At 47.5% G+C, this 26,539-nt stretch overlaps 1 protein-coding gene across 1 annotated transcript in view; it reads right to left on the bottom strand.

The window, feature by feature from the left end:
* LOC142494758 (beta-1,4-N-acetylgalactosaminyltransferase 3-like) overlaps positions 1-26,539 on the bottom strand; it is a 47,486-nt gene that overhangs the window by 14,491 nt on the left and 6,456 nt on the right. Inside the window, exons 2-4 of the mRNA XM_075599196.1 lie at positions 13,441-13,544; positions 8,002-8,046; positions 6,568-6,663 (exon numbers count right to left, since the gene is read on the bottom strand). Of these exons, the coding sequence (XP_075455311.1) occupies positions 6,568-6,663; positions 8,002-8,046; positions 13,441-13,544 (245 nt within the window). The remainder of the gene's footprint in view (positions 1-6,567; positions 6,664-8,001; positions 8,047-13,440; positions 13,545-26,539) is intronic.

The following is a 26,539-nucleotide window of genomic DNA, read 5'->3' as shown; positions in this document are numbered from 1 at the left end:
TTCGCTCTTCCTGGATTTTATGTTTAATTTCAGGCAAGTTAGAACAAATTTACACAATAAAGCCAACACACGGGGGAGGGGAGCGGGGTCCAAATTATTAACTGCCTCAACCACCCCCATATTGTCATTCCAGAATTCTACATTCCGGTTAGCCAGCTGTGCGCCCCAAAGTCCTATTGCAACTACTAAAGGAAAAGATTCTAGAAATGTCAGTTTTTTTAAAGTTTTTTTATTTTTAACTATGACTCCATCCAAGATACCGGCCACTGCTCCGCACACCATGACCCCTCAAAATACGCTCCAAATCCAACTGCCGCAGCTGTAAAGAGCTGGAGCTCGTTGTTGGATGTAGTCCGACCCCTTCACAGTGTCCTCCCATTGTAGCAACGCAAGAACTCCAACAACACTGCCAAGTCCCTCCGGATCTCCACCGTTACCCTTATAAAATGATGCGGACGTCTCACCTCGGCCGTAGCAGCCGCTAGCCGTTTAGAAAATACCTTCCACACTGGCATAATTCTGGCTGCAAAAACCAGGTGTCTCATGAAGGCAGTGATTCACAACCTTTTTTGTTTGGAGGAACCCTTGAAGTATTTCGTTAAATTTCGGGGGAACCCCTATCTGGTTGACACATATTAGGTTCAACAGGGGTAAATCACAAAATAGACGTGTAAAGCAGTAGGGTTAATAAATAATAATGAACTCATATACTTTTGAATAAATCACCTTCCTACGCGTTAAAACCTTAATAATTATATATTTTTTACTCATTTACTCGCAAGTTTTTTCAAATTGTAGCACAGGCATACGCAACTTATAAAGTGAGAAGGGATGATCTGCTCCAAGGAAAACAGAGTCGTATCGCATGGGTAAAATCATCATCATCATCATCATCATCATCATATCTCCCCCAGCACCCCTCATCATCATCATCATATATGTCCCCCAGCACCCCTCATCATCATCAACCTCATATCTCCCCCAGCACCCCTCATCATCATCATCATATATGTCCCCCAGCACCCCTCATCATCATCAACCTCATATCTCCCCCAGCACCCCTCATCATCATCATCCTCATATCTCCCCCAGCACCTCTCATCATCCTCATATCTCCCCCAGCACCCCTCATCATCGTTATCCTACTCATATAGCCACCCCCTGCATCTCACATCACTCCCCCCCTGTATCTCACATCCCCCACCCCCCCCTGCATCTCACATCACCCCCCCCCCCTGCATCTCACATAACCCCCAGCTCCTGGATCTCACATCATCTCCCTCCACCCCCAAATGCCTACCTCAGGCGGGAGGAGAGGCTGGTATCCTGCAATTGCCGGCAGAGGAGGTGGAGGCAGCAGGCAGCAGAAAAACAGAGCAGGCAAGACTGCACGCATGCGCTCGCTCTAGCTAGAAGCAGGCACTGGACGTGCCGCACTGCTAGAGCACGCTCTGGGGGGGGCGACGAGAGGGAGAGCCAGGAAAGCCGCCGTGGCCCGCACAGTGAGTGCGGTCCAGCCCATATGTGGCCCGCGGTCCTTAGGCAGAACCCCTGAGACTGCTCCACGGAACCCTGGTTGCGAATCACTGCATTAAGGACTGAAAATGCCTCAATGTTGCTTTTTTGAGAGACATAAATGCCTCCTTGGAACTTCTTAACGCCCTCAGCTTCTCCCCAGGCAGCTTATATTCCACAAGAACCGGATCAATTTAGATTCCTATAAACAGAACGGTAGTGGGGTCCGCCGTTTTTTCCCACCGCCAACGGAACGCCAAACTCACATGCCACTGCTAAAAAACTCTGACAGCCCTCTGGCGCACAAATCGGACTCCCCTGGACCTATGAAAAAAATTGTCTAAATAGTGCATTACTCCCACCGCCTGCATTCTTTTCAGGACTACCTATTCCAGGAAAGTGCTGAAAGTTTCAAAGTAGAAGCACGACAGGGCACACACCCCATTGGCAAACAAAAATCCACAAATTCTGGTCACTCAGCTTGCACCCCAGTAGGTGAAAGCACTGGGGGTGTATTGGCAATAACCTAAATAACCTAAATGCCGATTGTATGTCCGCCTTCGCCAGAAGCGCGCCCTGCCCGTACCTGCCCACTAATGCTGCAGCCTGATCAAAATGTGCATAGCCCACCGAGCAAAGCTCCATCATTCACAGACGATCCCTGTGGATAATACCACACGGTTTTAAAAGATGCCCTGGAACAGGATTACACATTTTCTGCGTCCCTTTGCAGCTTTCAAGTAAACGGTCTCTCTAGTTAAGCTGCATGTTTTTCTCCTGTTCCAGCAGTTAGCTGCCTGTGTGAAATGCAACATTATTGCTACACATGCCCTTTACACAGCCCTAGCTGGTTGCCCTGGCAACCTTCCAATCTTCATAGCCAGAAGGTTGGTTTAGTCCTGCTCGCTACCCTGCTTTTCGGGCAGTTATAGTGGTCCTTAGACTTTTCCTGCCTGCCAAAAGAAAGTGTCTTTCTTTTCCCTACAAGCTGGTTATGTGAGTACATTCCACCTCCCTTCCACCCCCTGCAAGGCCATCCTTTTTTACCTTCCCCCCATACCAAGGCACCTTCATCTAGAGAAGCAGTCTCTCACTACATACCCCTATGTGCAAGTACCTTTTATATTTCTGTTGACTCACCCAATAAAGTTGAAGAAAATAGAAGGACTTTGTGTGCTTTCAAAAGGGGATGAGTTAAACCACTGGAGTCATTCACATCCTACACGTGACCCTGGTTCCAGAAGAAAAGACATTAACCCCCTGTACACTCCCCACGTTCAGCGACCCCTGCTAGTATACACAGCACTCATTCTGGTTCTAATTATACACTTAATACAACCAGCACTCGAAATCAACAGTCTCGCAGTTCAGCGCTTCCCTATACCCGTGTGGTAGGGATAATATCTCCACGTACTCCCCTGCCCATATCTTTCCGTTTTTTCTGCTAACAAGTGAAAACCCAAGGCTTCCAGAACCGCTTTTAAAATGGCAGCTACATCCCCCTCCCCCCCCCTTTCAGTAGCACCCACAGGCCCACTGCAGCAGCTCTCTTTCTGCCATGTGGATCTCAGACTGCACCGCCCAGGTTCGCCACTAGCCTCCGCTCTGCGGTCATCTGACCCACCACACCACCTGCATCACCCTCTGCACCAACTGCATCACCCTCACCACCTCCTAGCTGTTGCAAGACCTCCTGCATCACCTTCAGCACCTCCTGCGAGCAGACCTACAAGCTGTTGCAAGACCTCCTGCATCACTCTCTGCATCACCTTCAGCACCTCCTGCGAGCAGACCTACAAGCTGTTGCAAGACCTCCTGCATCACTCTCTGCATCACCTTCAGCACCTCCTGCGAGCAGACCTACAAGCTGTTGCAAGACCTCCTGCATCACTCTCTGCATCACCTTCACCACCTCCTGCAAGCAGACCTACAAGCTGTTGCAAGACCTCCTGCATCACTCTCTGCATCACCTTCAGCACCTCTTGCGAGCAGACCTACAAGCTGTTGCAAGACCTCCTGCATCACCCTCACCACCTCCTGCAAGCAGACCTACAAGCTGTTGCAAGACCTCCTGCATCACCCTCACCACCTCCTGCAAGCAGACCTACAAACTGTTGCAAGATCTCCTGCATCACTCTCTGCATCAACTTCAGCACCTCTTGCGAGCAGTCCTACAAGCTGTTGCAAGACCTCCTGCATCACTCTCTGCATCACCTTCAGCACCTCTTGCGAGCAGACCTACAAGCTGTTGCAAGACCTCCTGCATCACTCTCTGCATCACCCTCACCACCTCCTGCAAGCAGTCCTACAAGCTTTTGCAAGACCTCCTGCATCACTCTCTGCATCACCTTCAGCACCTCTTGCGAGCAGACCTACAAGCTGTTGCAAGACTGTGACGGTGAGGGGGTAACCAGGCACACAATAAAGGTTTAAGCCCGTTTGGTTACCTCTGATTCTTTATTGGGGCTTGGGAGTGTCAGCTCTTGAGCTTAACTGTTGTATATGCTTGTTGTAAAATGATGCGGTAATAAAGTATATTATGTGTTTTTGCCTTTCCAGGAGTGCCAGCGAGCAGAGATTGCTGTGGTATGAATTTCAACTGGGTTTTGCGGAGAAAGTGTCAGAATGTGCCTAGCTAGTCAGGGTCCAGAGTTGCTGGTTCCCCTAAAAATGTACCCAGGAATAAGGTCTGATTCCTGGATACATGTAGGCACATGTCCCGACAATATCTCCCCTTGAAAACGCTTTCGCAACTCACCACTAGGGGTCCCCTGCTTCAGCACAAACCAGAATGGTAAATGGGGCATAGGGATGTGAGGTGTCCCTGAAATAGTCAAGGGGTCCCTAGGTTAATGGGGATACCCAGTAAATGCCCAGGTCACCCAGAACCGGTATAGGGGTTCTGAGGTACTCCAACCATATATATATATATATATATAAAGTTCCCCAAAGTATATTCTCTAATAAAGTATACTTTATATCATGTTTTGTGTATAAGGCTCTATGCAGTCAGCTGGGGCATGTTTAAGGTGCCAGCTAGTCTGCATAGAATCCTACATGAAAGAGGAGACGGGATGTTCAGAGGTGTCTGCAAGACTCAGTGGCGCCTGCCCAGCGGGAGGCAATGGGCTAGTGTGACGATTGGTCTTCGCCCCCACCCCCGTGACGCGTCCTGTGATGAGATGGGTGACGCACATCGCGCTGCCAGGTTGGGGGACACTGCACGCACCGTTTCCAGGCTCCGGCCCGTGACACGCCCCGCAACGAGACGCATAATGCACGTCGCACTACCAGGCTGAGGGATACCGCTCGCACCGCACTCAGGCTCCGCCCCCGCGACATCACGGGCTCTGAGAAGTCTGGCTCTCAATTATTCCACACCTGCTCTTCTCCCCGTCCCTGCCTATCAGTGGACTGAATATGTCTGAGGGGGCGGTTCTCATTCATTACCCTGCAGCCTTGTACTAACCAGCTATTGGCTACCTGTTCCTTAAATGCTCAGCCGACCCTGCTGCAAATTGGCTGAGAATAAACATCTGTTTATGTGACGAAGTAGTCTGTGAATGAAACTCAGAAGTATTATAAACCCCTGCGCCAATCAGATTTTCACTTCTCTAAGATTCTAAGTTTCAAGTCTCCAGCAAGACAGAAGGCGGGCGGGTCTTTCCAAAGTGCTGCTTCAGCAAAATCTGCCTGGAATCTAGTCATCAGGGGAAAATCCTTATTTAGAATTCCCTGCACCTAGGAGAGTCTAGTTTTTTTTACCCCAGTTCCCAAGTAAGTGTGTCTTTTTGCCTGTAGTTTGTGTATCATTGTATGTATGCCTTCTTGTGAATAAATTTACAATTTATTTCATTAACTTGGCTTGCTCAATGCATGATCCTGGTAAAAAGGTGTAAATTGCCTGGTCTCCTGTGACAAAGAGAACCTGCATTACTCTGCATCACCTTCACCACCTCCTGCAAGCAGACTTACAAGTTGTAAGCTGAAGCCATCCAGCCACTGTTTGCAGCCTGTCCAACAGCTCCAGCATGGCAGCCATTGTAACTTATTTTCAGGTAGCAGACTGCCTTCCTTCCCCTGTGCTCCTTTGAATCCCCTTAACTCCATTTCCCCTCACCCCCCGCCCGTGACACTGGGGAGGGGGACGGGAAACAGCATGCAATCCAGCCAAGCTGGTGGGGAGAGGGGAAGCAGCATGTGCACCAAAAGGTGGTGAGGAGGGGGGGGGGGAGAAGAGAGGGGAGCCTAGTCCCTGCGGTCATATGTCCCGTCGCCGAGGGACTCCAGGCTGCTGTTCATTACCTATTCAGAACTCCATTCCTTCTTTCAAGGATCCTAACTCAACAGGTACTGTCCCTATCTACAACATAATAAACAGGGGGGGGCTGTTCTACACTATTACTTTATAAACATTGCTTATCTACTATCCCCGAGGCTCCTCTCCTCTCCTCATGTCCTCCTGGAACCTAACCTTCTTCAATAGTCCCTCCTCCTTAAATACCCCTGCGTGATGTCTGAATCCCCATAGTAACCCAAGGTGGGGCCCAGCTACGTTACTAGCGCTTTAGGAGGGGGTTATATAGGCATCCGAGCATCCGTTTGAAAAGTTACTGACTACGCGTTCTCTGTACAATAACATTTGTGTTGCGCCACATTTGAATTAAAAAGCAATACAAGTGTACAAAATGTGCGTGGTGTGAAGGTCGCAGTGTGAAGGTCGTTATATGATCCATATGGTGCATCATTTTTTATTTGAAATTCATTTTAACGCATCCTTCATGTTGAACACCAGATTGATACTATTTAAATTGAAACAGAATGATGTGTATTAGTTAAATTAAACTGTAATATTATTTGTAATACCCCTACTGTGAAAATAAGACATTTTGTTAGCTTATAAATTAAATGAAATATCCGTGTTGCCATTTATTTAGGAGCAATACTTTTGTTCGACCAGTGGACGCAAAAGGTAACAACTCCTGGGTATCTTCGGAATTCCGTGGTGCATAGAGTGGTGGAAGGTGCAGAGTGTGGTCAGGGGATACTCACGTGAGGGTAAAGAGGGAAGTGCAGGTTCTGGCGGAGCTGCTGGATGCTGCTTCCACACCAATCCTCAAACACATGGAGATTCACCTGACCAATGAACTGCAAAGACAGATGCAACACAAGGTCACTAATGCCCACCACGGGGGGGGAACCCTCTACTAGGACCACGAGATCACTAACACCCACCATGGGAGATCATCTACTAGGGTCACAGGATCACTAACAAGCACCACAGGAACCGTCTGCCACAGGTCAGTAACACCCACCACAAGGACCGTGGGGCAGGGGAGAGCAGGGATAACTTCGGAGGGTGTAACTGGAGCCTGGAGAGAGGCCCCTTCTGATAGTCTGACTTCTAGGATCAAAGAAGAGATGACACCGGGGATTTATATGACTGCATAAAGGGAGCTTTGTGCTGGTCTGATACCCACCCTCCACCTCAAATGACCCCCTCACTAACCCTCCCTCCTCAGCACAAACACTGCTACTGCTCCCATTCCTGGTGGGGAGGGACAGGAAATGCTCTGCAGAAGGGCAGGAGAGTGCAGGTCTTATTGGCAGTGAAGTTCCCATATCAGTTTAGAGAGACTGGGAATCATTTGTCTCAGGGAGACTGCTGTGCCGTTTTAGCCCTGTTTTGCAGCTGACGGCTGCTGAGTGCAGAGGTCTTTATACTGCATTCTTTATTCCCTCAGTTTATTCAGGTTTCTGTGTCCTCCCTGAGGCAGGATTAGTTGGGCTTTGGAATATCAGCACAGAGCCGCGGTCACCAGAGACTCAGATTTCCCGTGACACAGTTTGCTGAGAGAGAGCAGTGTCACCTCACAAGTCTCCGCTCCTCACCCAGGGACAAACCTGAGCTTACAAGTGCACTTATAACACCAGCCCCTGGGAGAGATTGCAAGCTAGAACAGTGGTACTATGCAACACAGCCACTGCATACACTGCACCTACTGCACTGCAACCACACAGGCACTGCATGCACTGCACCCACACAGGCATTGCATGCACTGCACCCACACAGGCACAGCATCCACACAGGCACTGCATGCACTCCAACCACACAGGCACTGCATGCACTGCACCCACACAGGCACTGCATGCACTGCACCCACACAGGCACTGCATGCACTGTAACCACACAGGCACAGCATGCACTGCACCCACACAGATACTACATGCATTGCACCACAGAGTCACTGCATGCACTGCACCCACACAGCCACCACATGCACTGCACCCACACAGATACTACATCATTGCACCACAGAGTCACTGCATGCACTGCACCCACACAGCGACTACATGCACTGCACCCACACAGGCATTCACTGTAATAACAATGCTAATGCAACCACATGGAATGGAAGTGCTGCTATCTAAGTCACTGCTTCATAGGGATCTCCCAGCCACGCACACAAAGAATCCCCCAGTTACCTCTGGTTTCCAGGACACATTATAAGACAGCTCACTGGGCACGGGCTGAGGAAACAGAAATATCAGAGAGCAGGGAAATCAATGGAGACACTGGAACAAAGGTGTAACACGCCTAAGTGCTTTCAATTGATATCACAGAGAATGGAGCATTAAAAGCCAAGTCCAGGTTATTAAATATCACATCCAATACAAAAGAGCAGCATTGCTTAAGAATCTTGTGATTCTGTCACTTTTCTCCCATTGCCCAAAGACTGAAAATTAGATTGTGAGCTGTGTGCGGCAGAGATGTGCTGTGTGCAGTGCTACCATAGGAGAAAAAGGTGCGGTTCCCTCCAACACATGGCCTATTTTTTCCCCCCGCTGTTTTCCATTTTATTTTAATTGGAAAGGCCCAAAGCCTGCACTAGAGTGCGCATTGTAACTTCACTGGCTTCTCCCCAGCAGGCAGCACAGAGCTGTTTTCCATGCAGACTTCAAAGAGACTGTCTTATCCTGAGCTCCCTCCAGAGATGAGGATCTTTAAAGTCCAGTGATGTCAAACAGGCCCAGATCCACCGCGCTTCATTAACTCAGGACTCGTACCGCCACGTTATAAAAATCAGTAACAGACATTATTTTCCCTTGAGTTTAAGTTTAACGCATATCCACAACGGGAATAATATTAAAAAAAACAACGTATGTTGTATATCTCATACCCACACTCATACCCACACCCACACCCCAGGTTAAGCTAGCAGAAACCTTGTGCTAACGGCAAATAACATGGCTCGCATTACGCCTGCCTTACCTGAAGGTGGGAGATAGAGAGAGAGAGAGAGAGGAGGGAGAAGAGATGGAGAGAGGATAGGCCAGGGGTGAGCAACTCCAGTCCTCAAGGGCCACCAACAGGTCAGGTTTTGAGGATATCCCTGCTTCAGCACAGGTGGCTCAATAGGTGACAGTCTTCAACTGAGCCACCTGTGCTGAAGCAGGGATATGCTCAAAACCTGACCTGTTGGTGGCCCTTGAGGACTGGAGTTGGCCAGCCCTGGGATAGAGAAAGTACTCGGTAATTTATATACCTCCCCAAACACTCCTTAATCTCTCTCCTCTCCAGCACAACTCATATTTCAGGGTGTGGATGGGAGTAACGCCACCTCAAGGCATGACTAAACCCCGGGCGCATTAAATCCCTATGCTAAGTATAACAGATCTGTGGGTAGGTGTCGTGACAGGGAAGACCTCTTCAATATAATTATTACTAACGTCTGTATAGTTAACGCCAGTAGCGCAATCAGGGGGGGTGCAAGGGTGCATTTGCACCGTCCCAATAATTGGTAACGCGTTTACAGAGGCTCCGCGCTCTTCCGCACAGCAATGAAACAGATTGCCGGGGGAGACAGCGGGGGTCTCTGTATGAGAGCAGCCCTCCTCCATCGACGTCGCTGCGTCAGGTGACACTGCGTCGTCATGGAGACGCGACATCACACAGCGACGGGTTGCCATAAGAACGCGCCATCACGTAATGCAACGATGTCGCATGGCGCCACATTGCCATGAGAACGCGCCATCACGTGACGCAGCCCCGTCACACGGCGCCACGTTGCCATGACAGCGCACCGTCACGTGACGCAGTGACGTCATTTCGATGGGGAGGGCTGGTAAAAACTGCACCCCCCCATGTAAGAGATGTGTGCATTGGTACATTTAATGGAGACCGATTAGGGTGAAATGAAATCCTGGCTTTATTGAGTCTGTTCCTATGACAATGTAAACTCAAAATATAAAAGAAACACCTACTCCACTTTGGAGAATAACTGCTATTAGGACGCAGAAGTAAATCTCTCCTGGGCAGGAGCGGGCTGAGGCCTTGCCCTGTTTGGGGGTAAGGTATGCTGAGGAGGGGTGCTCAGGGCCTCAAGCCCAGGGTACTGCCTTCAGGGAATGGAACCTGTACTTAACCTATTAAACCCCAGTTATACCCTCTCTGGTGTGATGTCTAGAGTGTGAACGCTAAGAAGAGTTGCCAATGAGGTTCATCCTGGCTGCACCAGGATCCTCCTGGGCTGGAGGCGCTGCGCTGACCGAAGAACCATCACTGAGAGCCTGTCCTGATGCCTCCCTATACCATCGCGGAGTTGTAACAGGGCTTCCCTCAGGAAGCTCTGTGGATCGGCGGTTTAGCAGTCCGTGATTAATTACGTTTTGGGTTCTTTTTTTAGGAATAAAATATAGTTAAAACCTCAGTGATCAGGGAAACAAGGAGAGGTGAAAACAGACCTCTTTTTGTGCAGTAGATGATGGGAGAAATCTTTCTCAATAAGCATGCACGGGATGTGCAGCTTTGAGTCAGAACCTGAGTGAAAAATAGGAAATATATCATAGGAAATGTGAGAGGATCGGGAAGGTGGTGTGTGTGACCTTCAAACCAAGAACCTTGTGACAAGAGGGACATCTGGCAAGTAGCTCACTGGAGATAAGAGAAGGATGTGAGGCATTTGGGAGGACGCAGAACTGAGACTGGAACCGGCAGGGACATGTGTGTGTGTGTGTATCTGTACATGTATACACACAGAGCCGAGGCTGGAACCGTCAGGGACATGTGTGTGTGTATCTGTACATGTATACACACAGCCGAGGCTGGAACCGTCAGGGACATGTGTGTGTGTGTGTGTGTGTATCTGTACATGTATACACACACAACCGAGGCTGGAACCGGCAGTGACATGTGTGTATCTGTACATGTATACACACAGCCGAGGCTGGAACCGTCAGGGACATCTGTGTGTGTGTATCTGTACATGTATACACACACAGCTGAGGCTGGAACCGTCAGGGACATGTGTGTGTGTACCTGTACATGTATACACACACAGCCGAGGCTGGAATCGTATAAACATGTATATATTCACAGCTGAGGCTGAAGTTAAGTGTGTATGTGTGTGTATCTGTACATGTGTAAACAAAGCAAGACTAGAGCTATCAAAGACATGCGTATCTATGTGTATGTGTACATGAGTATCTATGTGTACGTGTACATGTACTGTATACACACATACAGCAAAGCGTTCAGTAGTGTGTGCATGGTAACCACTGGCTTCTCCCCAGCAGGTGACACAGAGCTGTTTTCCATTCAGAATTCAAAGAGACGGTCTTATCCAGAGCTCCTTTGATACGGATCTTTGAAGTCCAGTGTTGTCAAACAGGCCCAGATCCACCGAGCTTCATTAACTCAGGACATACACACACTCACACGCCCATACACCATGTTAAGTTAGCAGAACTTTGTGTTAACTGCAAATAGCAGTTACGCCTGTCTTACCAAAAGGTGGGAGATAGAGAGAAGAGACAGCTAGAGAGACAGAGAGGAGAGAAAGATAGGGAAGCGAGAAGATATGGAGAGAGATAGAGGAGAGAGTACTCAGTGATTTATATACGTACCTCCAAACACTCCTCTATCTCACTCTGTCCCCTGTCTCTCAGAATTGAGAAAAGAATATATTGTAGCACTCGGTTCGTTAACAGCAGGGAACTGGGCATTTTGGATTGATCAAAATTGAATACGAGTCAGAATCCAGCATCCCACGTTTCGGCTGTCCAGGGCATGTCCTTGAGGAAGCCTGCTTGACAGTCGAAACATTGCATGCTTTTTTCTGACTCATTCAATTTTGATACATCCGAAGTGCCCAGTTGCCTTTTTTCTCCTCTCTCTCAGAACCCATACAGTATTTCAGGGTGTGGATGGGAGGAACGCCACCTTTAGGCATGACATCTAACATCTCGTTAAATCTCTGCGTTAAGTATAACAGAGATCTGTGGGTAGGCGTTGACACTCTTTGACAAAGTCCGATTGGAAGAAACGCGTCAGAGTTACTCTGTGGCAGATTGATTTTGATATGTACTGAATAAACAACCTTTTTTTCTGATTACGTTTGGATACTTTTGATTGTACCCCTACGGCAAGCTGTGAACCGCCTGAACCAACTCTCCTTCACTTACCTGATTACTCGGCTGGAGCACGCTTCTTAGCGCACCGGATCAGCGTTCCTATTTGCAGTGTTTGAGGACTGAACTCGACGAGTCAAGATTGTGAGTACTACTACTCTTTGTGGGGTTGCGTGGCGGTGTATGAGACGCCGGGATGTGTGAGGGTAGTGGCGGAGATCAGCTGTGGTAAGCAGTCTCATAGTTCCGTGCAGGGAACACGGCTTTACTGTTTACTTTTCTCCTTACCACATTATGGCCCCGTCCTCATGGTCAGTCTCGGGTACACGGTCCCACTCCCTGATTTATGTTTCTAGGATTCAGGACACTGATCAGTAGCGCTTTTTATTTCCTTATTATTGTGGACATTGTGGATATTATCTGTACTATTTGGAGCATCAGTCTTTGGAGTGTATTCTCTGCCTGAGATCTGTGGGTAGGCGTTGGTACAGGGAACACTTCTTGCAGTTAATTAGCACTATCAACGTCCGTATAGTTTACGCAATGTTCTTTCTGACTGAAAATAGCACTGTGTTATTGAGCTAATGTTATTGAGCTTTGAAGATACACAGGGTATAACAGGACATTACTTCACATACTGGAGCCTTGTATTCTCTCGCTTGCTCCATTTTCTCACCTCTTAATCTATCCTAGATGCTCTACAATCTGTCTTCCGCACTGCTCACTCAACTGAAATAGACCTCACTAAAATAACTAATGACCTCTATGCTGCCACAGAGTTCTGTTGTGGGACCTCTTTTCTCTGAACACTCTCTCTACGTGACCTTATCACCTCTATGCTGATGACACACACATTTACCTTTCAACCCCTGCCCTTACACCTGTTGTACAGAACAAAGTCTTTGAATGTCTCTCTGTTATATTATCCAGGATGGCCCGCCGCCAACTCAAACTTAACATGTCAAAGACGGAGCTCCTCATACTTCCTCCCAAGCCTGGCCCTACTGCCCCCTTCTCCATTACTGTTGGCAGCACCATCATACACCTCTCTATCCACCTATAGGGCCCATCTTAATACACACCTCTTTAATTAAACATTTAGGTAGCTCCGCTGGCTGATACTATACATCTCATATGCATTTACCATTCCTCCTTGCAGACGCAGTTACCATAACATCCTCCTACTGTCTGTAAGTTCTCCCTACTTACCACTTAGACTGTAAGCTCTTCAGGGCAGGGACTCCATTTCCTAATGTTACTTTTATGTATGACGTGCTTATCAATATGATTTCGCTTTTATAACCTCTGTAAAGCGCTATGTACATGGCTGGCACTATATAAATAAAGATATACATACTAAATCCTGGGTCTACATGGAGGATGGAGCAGATGAAAGTGCCCCGAGTCCCCCGAATAGTGACCCCCCATGAAAGCTATGTGTGAGAGTCCGGCCCCGGAGATGCACCAACATATTCTCATTACTCAACATTACTTTATAATGTGATACCCTCTCACCGGCTCAGGATGTCTCGGCGGATGGTAAAACTCCAGGTTCGGCCGAACGGCAGGGATATTGCTGTTTGCCAGAGCTTTGCCCAACTCCCTCCAGCTGCTGTACCCTGAAATAGACGGGGAGAGGGAGAGAGAAACAGGGTGGAGGGGAGACACAGAGAAAATGGGAGGGGGGGGTGACAGAGTGAGAGAGAGAGGGGGAGGAGAGGCAGAGAGAGTGCAGGGGGAAGAGAGGTAGAGCGTGCGAGAGACGGGGGGGGGGGGGAGAGAGAGGGTGGAGGGAGAGAGAGAAGGAGAGAAAGATTGAGCCAGTGGGAGAGAGAAAGGGAGAAGGGGGAGGAGAGAGGGTGAGAGAGAGAAAAATATATTTTGTATTCATTGCAATCTGTAAAGTGCTGAGTAGATGGTTGGTGCCATTTAAATAAAATATATGCTACACTGCCAAAAACATGACATCAGCATGCAACATCCCAGCATTTATACTTGACTTACCCAGCTTCAGATTTTGTCCCCTCTTCCCAACCTTGAACAAATACACTGACGCCATAACCTATTACACCAAAACCACCAATACATAGCTTAACATTTTACTTCCCCCGGGGACCCGCCTGTTTGCCTTGAACACCACACACCAAAAGCCCACAGGGTACCTGTGGCTTAAACCCCAAATAGCCACCGCCGCCGCCACGAGCCTGCTGACATTGTAAAATACACATTACGTGGGAAGTCATTATCACACCTGCCGCATTAGGCTAAGTCCATTCTGCTTTCGTCCGAGCGGTGGTGTGCGCCTGAGTGACGTCATCCGCGTGAAGCGGGTGCGTTTTTTGGCCATGCTAGATGCGCCGTGGGGAGGCGGGGGGGCGTGTCTGGGGGCGTCACCGAGCTGGTTCGCCCTCATTGGGCGAACCGCTCACATGAGCTGCCCATCCGTCGCCTTAAGGCAATCTGATCGCGCCCCGCGGTCTGCGTCAGCATGGACTTAGCCTTTGCCTCGTATGGCTTTGCTTCCTCCATGACCACACCTCAAGATGTTCACCAACCTCCACTAATAGAGCCAAACCGGAAAGGTCCCCACAACAAACAGACATACTGTAAGTTCTAAGTTCAACGCTAAGTTCAATGTACCTTAAAGTCTAAAATGGCTTATCAATGTTAGCGTAGAAATAAGTTGCTATATATCAACCCCAAAATGTTATAAAGGTTAAAAAATTTGTTTTTTTTCACAGTATGGCTATTATAAATAATATTAGACTAATCATTTATATTTAATAACACTAGTTATACATAAAAATACATGATTCTGTTTTAATATACATTGTATCAACTAGGTATTCAACACGACGCGTTGTGCGTGTGGTATAAAGTCTTTATACCTCACACACACACACACTTTATACATCCCAAACACACTCTTTATACCTCACACGCACACACTTTGTACCTCACACGCACACACTTTGTACCTCACACGCACACACTTTATACATCCCACACACACACTTTATACTTCACACGCACACACTTTGTACCTCACACGCACACACTTTATACATCCCACACACACTTTATACATCCCACACACACACTTTATACTTCACACGCACACACTTTGTACCTCACACGCGCACACTTTATACATCCCACACACACACTTTATACTTCACACGCACACACTTTGTACCTCACACGCACACACTTTGTACCTCACACGCGCACACTTTATACATCCCACACACACACTTTATACATCCCACACACACACTTTGTACGTCACACGCACACACTTTATACCTCACACGCACACACTTTATACCTCACACACACACACTTTATACCTCACATGCACACTTTATACCTCACACACACACACACGCCCACACTTTTTAACTCACACACTTTACACCTCACACCCAGACACTTTACACTTCACCTGGAATAACACTCGCAAACACCAGAGGTCCGAACATGGCCCAACACGTATCCAAATAAATATATCATCTCACTGAGAGCAGGTCACTGAGACAATTCACAATCCACACACGTGCAATTATACAAACCAGCTGCCGTGGCTCTCTTTCCATTTCATTTATTTATCTCATTTGTGGCTTCTCTTTTTTTTCCCCCAACGCTTTTAAGTACATTTTAACAATGCGTACACATGTCGGGCACGGGGCTCAAAGATGATATCAACCGTGAGGGAGCAAATTGCAGCTGCAGCCATGTGGTAAGTGGGCCGCAGCTGAAATAACTCTAAGAAGATCCACCCTCAATAAACCCCTCCGCTGCCTTCGACACCATGGATCACCCCCTTCTCCTGGACATTCTGCGCTCCCCTGGCCTCCATGATGCAGCCTTCCCCTGCTTCACGTCCTACATTTCTAACTGCTCCTTCAGTGTTTCCTTCTCTGGTATCGCCTCATCTTCACTCCCTCTCGATGTTGGGCTCCCACAAGGCTCTGTCCTTGGCCCTCTGCTCTTCTCACTCTACAACTCTGCTCTTGGTGAGCTGATACAATCTTTTGACTTTGAGTATCATCTATATGCTGATGACACTCTCCTGACCTCTGCCCATTCTTTCCGGTCCCGTGTCTCCAACTGTTTGTCTGCAATCTCCTCCTGGATGTCTCACCGTTATCTGAAGCTTAACATCTCCAAAACATAACTAATACTCTTTCCCCCTTACACTGCCACCGCTACACCTACACTCTCCCTCACTCTCATCAACACCTCAAGCCCGCTGTCTAGGGGTTATCTTTTCTTATGATCTCTCCTTCATTCCTCACGAAATCCTGCCGTCTCCACTTCCGCAATATCACCAAGATACGCCATTTTCTCACTCGTGGTGCAACTAAAATCCTAATTCACTCATCTTGTCCCGCAAAGATTACTGATCCTTCTCCTAGTTGGCATTCTCCTTGTCCACCTGTCCCAACTCCAATCCATCCAAAATGCTGCTGTCAGACTCATCTTTCTCACTCACCGCTCCACTTCTGCTGCTCTACTACGCATATCCTTAGGCCTCGTTTATACCAAGAGCTGCAGGACCGCGGCGCTATTCTGCGACGTCACCCTGTGCTGCTGCCAATCGGCATCTTGATTATAACAGGGAGACAGGCGAGAAGAGTAGCAGAGGAGGTGTGGTGGAGGCGTGGCCATGAACAGTTTGCTCTCATTGGCTGAACCGCTCACGTGACGCAACCGTCGCCAGCCACTAACAAAATCCTCTGTCTCCTCTCCAGTCGCCCGCCCTGCAGCTCCAGGCGGCGCGCACGTCACTACAGGTATATTTACTTGAATTAGATTTATGTATTCTGTTTTTGAGCCGCACGGCGTCGCACCTACGTTTTTCTGTATAATCACGGCCTTACACTGGATTCCAGGGCCGGTGCAAGGGTATTCGGCGCGCTAGATGAACCTGCAGCCTCGTTCCCCCCCCCCTCCACTCAATGAACTTTCTTTCTACCATGATCCCCCTCTCTCCCATTTTCTCTCTCCCATGGTAGTTCTCACTCCTACCCTGGGGAGATACATATGCTTGTTTCCCTTAGTATGGGTTATATTGGAAGTCACCTGCATAGCGTCAATAATGCCCCATGTCAAGTAGGCCCCTGTTGGGAATACACTGCTTTCTGGGATCAATATCCCATTACTATGTACTGCATACTTCGTCCATGCATAATGGATCGAGAGTTTAATAAGGACCTTCCCGTGGGGGCAATCTGATTATGCTCCTGAGCTACTACTCTGAAAACTCCTACCAAACACATGCTTACTCCTCTTCCCACATGAAAACAATGTTGGTCTATTACTGTAGGTGCTAACTGTATAGGGCACGTTCCTTAACTGAAAACAATAAGCAGGGACAGGACACTCTTAAAATACATATATATATATATACACGTAAATATATTTACAGTGAGGTCCTCTGCCAGAACTCTGAGGAACCTGCGTCTTGAACATTGGGTGGTGCTATATAAACTCTTCTATAGTGACATCACTGGTTACAAGACATCCTACATCACATGATAGTGAGGGACAATACCAGAGTGAGGTCACCAGTTAATCCATTAAGGCAGTCAACCCGTTAGTAATTAATAAGGGGGTGGGGCTAAATTTGTATGTAACTGTGTAATTATCAAATCTCTGTGCCCCATTGTACCAGGCTGTGGAATATATTGGTGCTTTACAAATAAACAATAGTAATAATAATAAGTATAGGGAGCATTATCTTAACACATACTGAACTCTGCTGCAGAGCATCACATTACAGAGCCCTGTGTGGCAGGACGTTGTGCAATGCAGCCCACGTCAAGTAGCGCGTTTAAGTAGCAAGCATAGTGGAGTTTAAAAGGGAGGACAATTGTATTACCTAACAGATATTATCCTATTCTTCTCTTCTCAGGTATGTTTCTTTGATTGGAACCCCTCTTTTAAATTAAGCCCATCACCAATTGATCAGTATTTAACTTGTACAACACCCTGTTTAGAAAAAAAACATCTGTTTTAATGTCCCACACATGTGCTAATTAAGTTGCCTGGGCTGTACTTAATTCTGGTGAGATTTTAGAGCTATATAACCAGTCAGCATTGCAGCCCAAGCTGTCTGCAGCCCATCAGCAAGCATAGTGGAGTTTAAAAGGGAGTTCAAAAGGAGTGAACAAGTAGACAACACCTACTGATCCTGATTCCTGTATTTGATCTACGCTGTAAAGGAGGATATTATCTACCCCAGACTGCACATCTCTGCAGTTTACTATTGCTTTGGTGCCACCTCTACTATTTATATTTGCTATGGCCTCACTTCTTTTGAAAGTATGCACTTCTTTCTACCAGCCTCATGTCTCCAACTCTATTCATATATCCCCATCTCTCCTCTGTTCGCCACTTCTCAGTTCACATTAAGTACTTTCTTTCCTGCGCCCTCTGACACTACACAGCTATACCCCCTGCCCTAAAACACACCCCTACAAATCATCCTCACACATTCTCTTTCTATCCATGCTTCTCCTCCTTGCTTCTGGGTATATCTCTCCCAATCCTGGTCCCTGCCTTGTTTCTACACGCTCTCGTCCTCGCCTGCCAAATGCAACTTCTACTCCATCTGGTGTCAACCCCTCTAACCTCATACCCATCCCCTGCCACCCTCCCTCCTCTCTCCCTTTCTCCTGTGCCCTTTGGAATGCTCGCTCCCTTTCTAACAAGTTCCTCTCTGTACATGACTTCTTTCTCTCTCACTCCCTGCTTCTCTTTGTTATAACTGAGACCTGGCTCACTCAGTCTGACTGCACTTGGAAGTTGCCCTCTCTTATGGTGGCCTTTCTCTCTCCCACACTCTGCGCCCTGATGTCTTTCTAACTATCGACCTGTCTCCTTCCTGCCTTTTGCCTCCAAACTCCTTGAACGTCTTGTATTCTCTAATTTGCTCCATTTTCTCAACACCTATTTTCTTCTAGATTCTCTACAATCTGGCTTCCGCACTGCTCACTCCACTGAAACAGCCCTCACTAAAATAACTAATGACCTCAATACTGCCAAAGACAGAGGTCATTACACTATGCTCATACTATTTGACCTCTCTGCAGCATTTGACACCATGGACCACCCTCTTCTCCTTCACATTCTCCATACTCTTGTTATTTGTAACAAAGCTCTATCCTGGATCTCCTCTTACCTCTCCCATCGTACTTTCAGTGTCTCTTTTGCTAACACCTCCTCCTCTATCGATCTCTCTGTGATGATACCCCAGGGCTCTGTCCTGGACCTCTTCTCTTTTCTCTGTACACACTTTCTCTAGGTGACCTAATCACATCTCTGGGGTTTAAATATCACCTCTATGCTGAAAACACACAAATGTACTTTTCAACCCCTGACCTTACACGTGCTGTACAAACCAAAGTTTCTTAACATGGCAAAAATAGAGCTCCTTAAACTTCCTCCCAAACCTGGCCCTACTACCTCCTTTCACATTACTGTTGGAAGTACCATCATTCACCCAGTAGCCCAAGCATGCTGCCTAGGTGTCTCACTCGACTCCTCTCTCACAATCTCCCCTCACATTCAAAATGTATCTAAAACCTGTCGCTTTTTCCTCCGCAATATTACAAAGATACGCCCTTTCCTCTGTTACTCGACTGCTAAAACTTTGACTCAGGCCCTCATTCTTTCCCGTCTCGATTACAGTAACCTCCTGCTGCCGGCCTTCCTGCCTCTCACCTGTCTCCCCTACAATCTATCCTTAACAATGCTGCCAGAATCACTCTACTCTTTCCTAAATCTGTCTCAGCGTCTCCCCTGCTCAAATCACTGTCCTGGCTTCCAATCAAATCCCGCATCTCGCACTCAATTCTCCTCCTCACTTTTAAAGCTTTACACTCTTCTGCCCCTCCTTACATCTCAGCCCTACTTTCTCGCTATGCACCATCCTGACTCTTGCGTTCCGCTCAAGGATGTCTTCTCTCTACCCCCTTTGTATCTAAAGCCCTCTCCCGCCTTAAACCTTTCTCATTGACTGCCCCACACCTCTGGAATGCCCTTCCTCTCAATACCCGACTAGCACCCTCTCTATCCACCTTTAGGACCCACCTGAAGGCACACTTGCTTAAAGAAGCATATGAGTAGCACCGTGGCTAATATTATACATGGTACATAAAGCTTGGCCCCCTGCAGACGCACTTACCAGAACGCCGTCCTACTGTCTCTGTACGTTCTCCCTACCAATTAGATTGTAAGCTCTTCGGAGCAGGGACTCCTCTTCCACAATGTTACTTTTACGTCTGAAGCACTTATTCTCATGATCTGTTATGTGTTATTTATATGATTACCACGTGTATTACGGCTGTGAAGCGCTATGTACATTAATGGCGCTATATAAATAAAAACATACATACATACATACAATGCAGTGACTGCTTCACTCTCTCACAGTCTTGCTGTGTTAGTGACATGCTGGATTACTCCCGTCCCTCCCCGGGGAACTCCACTGTGTATCAGCAACTCCCAGGTACGCAGCTGGTACCTCTGTCCCTGTGGGGGGTGTGGGGGAGAGAAGGTATGGCAGTGCAGGTGCTGGGACCGTCTCCTGAGTTCTCCTTCCCCCAACCCGTCACACACTAACACATTAACCCCTGCACCGCTACGCATGGTGAAATATTGCTTTGCAGTGCGTTGCAGGCCGCTCTTGCAGTGAAGAAGCAGAGAAAACATCATGGAGGGCAGCCATCTTAAATAATCCAGAACTGTGAAAATGTACATTTGGGGATCTGTGTATCAAAGTCAAGAAATCTTGTTCTGAGGATTTAGGAAGCTCGTTAATCAGATTTCTTACATTTGATGCAGATCATTAAAAAAAAATGATAATGAACAAATGCATTGTTAGCCTGCGGACCCGCTGCGGCCGGCGGCGCGCGCGGCAACAGCCCACCAGACCCTTTCCTCCAGTCTGGAGGTCCCCGCTGGCTCCTTCAGACGGGGCTGACTGCGTGCTGTGGCGCGTCAGCCGGCCGATGCTGCAAGCTTCTGGTGAACAGAAGCGCTGACGCGTCACGTGGTGCGGCAGTCAGCCAATGAGGAGGGAGGAAGGGGAGGAGCTTCAGAGCTGCGGGAGGGAGGCGGCTAGGAGGCAAGTCTGTGAGGCAGCCGTGTCACTGATTTTTACCCTCATAGACTTCAGTGAAGTTTCCCTGTTACAAATCAGCACTTCTTCTATTAAAATGTCATTTTTGTGCCCAGAACCCTCAAATCGCACAGATTTTGGTCCTTGGAGGTTGTCACCTGCACTGGAAATTTATTTACGCAGCTACTGTGCTGCGGGAGGGAGGCGGCTAGGAGGGAAGTCTGTGTGTTCAGTGCATGGCTCCCCTCCCAGATGTCTCTGTTTGCCGGGAGCTGCAGAGACCGGTGTGGGGGGGCGGGGAGCTGCAGAGACCGGGTTGGGGGGCAGGGAGCTGCAGAGACATTGCCGCCCCCCCCCGGCCCGTTTTGGCCACGCCCCCTGTCATGGCCGTGCCCCCCCCTGACCTGTTTGGCCACGCCCCCCCCGCTCGCAAAAATGCTCCTTATGGACCGCAAATAGCTTCAAGTGCCTCTCCACGCGCCGCCTGTCTGCAGTGCGGGCGCGTGGTCTGAGGCAGTGGGGCTTTAGCCTAAGGCCTCGTCCAGGGTTATTGCTTGCTGGCGGAGGCGCGCTGAGGCTGAGGGAAAGCGGGTGCTTTCCCTGGCCTTAGACAGCGCGCCGTCCGGGGGCGTGTCGGCGGGCGGGCCAGTGACGTCACGGAGCTGGTTCGCCCTCATTGGGCGAACCGCTCACGTGACCGGCCCTGCGCTCCGGCAACCGCTTGAATTTTAAATTTACCTAAGACCTACACTTCCGCAAGCTCTCATTGCGGCTGTAGGGGCTCACTGGTAAGTACCAGCGCGCCTCAGCACGGTTCAGCGCATAGGCGCTGACCATGCCCGAGGCCTAAGAGATGTGTGCAGAGGTATGCAAATGGAGACCGTTTAGGGTGAAATTAACATATGGCTTTATTGAGCCTGTCCCTTTAAACAGCACAGCAAACAAAAATATACAAAAACAACAAACACCTATCCCTGTGTAAGGGCTAACTTACTTCCCCAGTTCCTCTCTCACAAGACTGGGAGGATAAGACTCTTTCCAGCCTACCACCCCAACGTCTCAGCGGTACCTTAAAGCAGGCGGCCCTTCACCTCAGTGGTGTCCAGGTGTCTTAGTGTGCTTGAGGGTCCAGCCTCTGGCTGGTTCCTGGGTCCTCTGCCTCCAGGAAAAGAGGTCTGGTCCCTTTGTGTCTTGCTGTCAATACACAGTCCTCCTGTGTACTCAAGACCCTCTCCTCATGTCAGCACTGTTGTGTGCGGAGGAAAAATCTCCTGTGTCTCACATGAGGCTTTTTCACAGAGCTCTGATTAGTCCAGGTGGAGACTGGCTTATTGAGTGGCTGCAATTAACCAGCTCCATGCTGGATTCAGAGCTCTGAGGCAGCTTTATCCAAATAGGGATAAGTCCCTGTTGCATGTATAAACATGAATATATCTCAATATAACATGAACATCCGGTAACTACTTCATATTGCGGCTCCATATATCACCTCCTATTGCTCCATATAATCTCTCTAGAATTCTTCTTTTGCTCCATATAACTCCCCTATAATTATCCTATTACTCCCTATAACTCCTCCTATCGCTCCATATATAGCCCCTCCCCATAATTCCTCCTATTGCTCCATATAACCGCTCCCTATAACTCCTCCTATCGCTCCATATATAGCCCCTCCCAATAAGTCCTCCTATTGCTCCATATAACCCCTCCCTATAAGTCCTCCTATTGCTCCATATAACCCCTCCTTATAACTCCTCCCATTGTCCCATAGAACAGTCCCCTATAAATCATATAATTCATGGTGAAACACAGGATACAATGTCTCTCTTCAATTTATGAAACAATCCTAATATTTCTCTGGTGGATTTAGAATATGAAGGAGTTATGATTGGTATATTACTTGGCGATGAGTGAACTGTATCTGTTGTGAGAACCTCTCATTACGGAAGAAATTGGTCGAGAGAGATGGAGTAATAGAAAAAAGGGTTGGGAGATTCCCAGGTGAAGAGTGAGTAATCCGCTCGTGTATTTGTCAGAACTGTAGATGTTACAAGTGTAACAGGGTATGTCCCATTATACCTTTCTTTCCCCCTGTTATCTCTGTTATGTAAGTCCTGTTAGCTGCAGGCATTAACAGGTTAAATCTATGGGCTCTTGACCCCCCTTATGCCCCTCTTATGAATGATAGAAGTAAGGTGGTGACTCGTGGCCTGTGTAAGCCTATCAGGGATAGGTATAGACCATGAGCCCGTCCCTTCTTGAGTCTCCTAGGAGGGTGTGACCAAGTTAGAGAGAGTCCTGCTTGATGAGCATGCTCACCCCTAGCCTTTGGTTGGGGGAACATCAGATTCAGCCACAGAGGCCTGTAAGATCAGAGCCTTCACCATCCAAAGGTTTGGGACCTCTGAGACCATGCACCGCTGTGATGAAGAACTGCAGTGAGTGCCAGCCTGAATAAAGATCCTGTTCTAATATACCTCAGTCTGAGTATCAGTCTTTGGGCTGAGGGGGAAAGAGTGCAATAGTGGGGGCTGACCTCCGAACATCCTGGAGCCCATTGCTGCTGGAGGCGCTAAGTACCATGAGAAGAACCAGAGGAAGAACCTAAGCCTGTCCTGATCTCCACACTACCGCAGATCAGCTCAGCTCTCCTGACCCTAACAGGTATTGCACCACACACTAGGTGGCATAGGCTGTGTAATCTCCCACTGGGGGGAGGGGGGATGACAGTGCTACACAATATTAGGGGGCACTAAGGAACAGGGGGAGATTTCTGTTAATGATGTGGAGTTACAGGGAACAGATAAACAGCATCGAACACTGTGACAAACTGGGAATACCTTCACTGTGTGGTAGTGTGGAACTTAGGCCTGAGAAATGGATTGTGGTATGGGGTCTCTGAGACACATTATGGTATACTAAGACCACTCGGGTGACAAAAGGGTTCATCAGTTTTGAACAGTTTGTAAGCAATGTATGAGGAGATCTGGGAAAGTGAGATATTGAAGAGACTCTAGACGAGATTGTTGCTGCTCTTGCTGCTGTTGTAGGATTAGTGGGTGAAAAGCTCATTCTGTTTATCTTGGCATAATAGGTGTTTTTCATAATCCTTATATGGGCATTAGATTAGTTTAGCTGTATAGTAAGTAAGTAATATATCCGGTGATTTTGATATATGCAAATTGTTTTATGTTTTGAGTGTTCGAACCAAGCCTGTGAGATTTCGTTACTTTGGTCTCCATGCAATTGCTTTGTAATAAAGAAATAATTTCTTATTTTATTCTATTCATTTTTGGACAATCAGTATTTTTGATTTTCCACTATCACAACGGCTATAACTGGGAGTAAGACACCCCACAATTGGGAGTCAGAGACCCCATCAATGGCCTCTTTCCATGATCTTGTTTTGACCCTATAATGTGACATTATGTGTGTTTCCTCATCACACCCCACTGTTTCCTCTTCCTTTGACTGCAATGAACTGGGCAGCAGACCTATTTCTGATGTGAGGTGCAGGAGAGTAACAAGAGTGAGCAATACTCTGGTGCTACCAAACAGACAACCATCCAGCAAATTATATCAATTATAACGTTTTCGGACACTCCATATGAGAAGTATATATCCTGTGAGTCGCAGGTGAGGGGAGACTAGTGTCTAGTGTGGGTTTCCCAACTCCAGTCCTCAGGGAACCACAACAGATCAGGTCTTAAGGATATCCCTGCTCCATCACAGGTGGGTCAATCAGCGGCTCAGTCATTTTGACTAGCATAATTGTAAGTATAAAATAAAGACTCACTATTGATGGATATCCAATGTGTCCTTCTGGAGGTCCAGTGATGTGCATCATGATGAAGCGCAATGCGCGAAACGCGTTGAGTGAAGCTGCCTCTCTAGAGATTTTTCTATGATCTAATAAATTTGATTCTTTTTCTTATGAGTGAGCCCCCTCTGGATCGTTTTTTCACTCTGGGTGGTGCTCTGTTTTTCCTTCAACTTTATTGCAGGAGAGTAACAAGACTAGAAATGTTTGTAAATTTGGGACTTTTAAAGGTTTTTCTGTAAACCACAGTGCGGCTGCAAAGCAAATCCCAGAATTCCACATGTCAGTGACACAGGAGCACGTCTTATGGTCTTCGTGACAGTGACAATTTGTGGGATGTGATATAAGAGGATTTGTACACAGATCCAAGTGCAGTGCCCAACCCACTGACCAATAAATCCACTGACCAATCACCTGTCTATCCCACTAACCAATCAAAGTGTAATGTTCTATTCAGACTTCAGTCTTCTTTAGCAGTGCTGGAGATGTGCAGGTCATCTGAATGGCCCTGGTCCTTTCTATGTTATAATGTTACATATTTAGTCTTTGCCCCTCCACTCACACACACGCTCCATCTAGATTGCACTTAAGTTCTGAATATTGTTCTGACTGCTTTGGGTTCTGGTTCTGACCATCTCAAACGCTTCTGATTCTTTTGCGTTCTTGTCCTGGTTGTTTCAGGTCCTGCTTGTCTTGGGTTTTAGTTCAGTTTTAGGTTATCCCTGTCATGTGTCACTGAATTAGGCTGCTGTGTCACTGAGTCACCGTCTGTGGGGCTAGGAGAGGTGAGTCTCCTTCTGCCAGAAAATGTGACAATGGCAAACATCGCAGCCAAAAACTCCACACAGAGTGCCAACACAAACATGTCGTGCGTGTGTGTGTGAGAGAGAGACTGCATGTTTGAGTATATTAGCTCTGTTTATGTATATGGTGTATATGTTGTTTGCATATGTTATATATGTATACAAAAGCAAATATACAGCAAGCACACCTGTAATAAAACATTGGCATGTATTGGCAAGTATGTGCATCATATCAGCCAAATATACGTATACATTACCCAAACCGAAGTCCAGAGAAAGAAGAGGCAGCACATCGCAGGTAAGTGAGCAATCGTCCTACGTTCTTCATAATAGTCTATTAAAGTGTCCCCATGCATTTCAGCAAGCTGAAGCAGTTTTTGGCAAATAGACAAATTCCAATATTGCGATCCTTATTGTCAGACACAGTCCTGATGAAGGTCCTGATATAGAGTCCGTCTGAAACGCTGGAATTTTGTCTTTTTGCCAATACACTTTTTCTGCTCACTTACTTGCTGCCTCTTCTTTCTCTGGACTTCGGTTTGGGTGAAGTATATACAATGGCGAGAAAAAGTTTGTGAACCCCAATGATAATTATGGAAACGCCATAGTTTTTCCATTGTAACCTTGAATCAAAACTAGTCAATGTCTTTCTAAACAAAATGATGCATGAATTAGACAAAATGCATAATTAAGGATGTGTGCAAAAGTAAGTGAAACCCTGGTTTTATCAGCTAAATTAAAGGGGATAATTAGAATCAGATGTTCAAATAAGTAGGTAGAACGTCAGGTGTGAGTTTGGGAGGCCTCACCCTATATAAAAAATCTGAAACTTTATGAGTTTGGTCTTCACCTACAAGTGTGTCG

Source organism: Ascaphus truei, chromosome 5, assembly GCF_040206685.1.
Source record: "Ascaphus truei isolate aAscTru1 chromosome 5, aAscTru1.hap1, whole genome shotgun sequence".
In the NCBI taxonomy this organism is placed as follows: domain Eukaryota; kingdom Metazoa; phylum Chordata; class Amphibia; order Anura; family Ascaphidae; genus Ascaphus; species Ascaphus truei.
The sequence above is the reverse complement of the archived record's forward strand: the minus strand, read 5'-3'. Positions and strand labels throughout refer to the sequence as shown.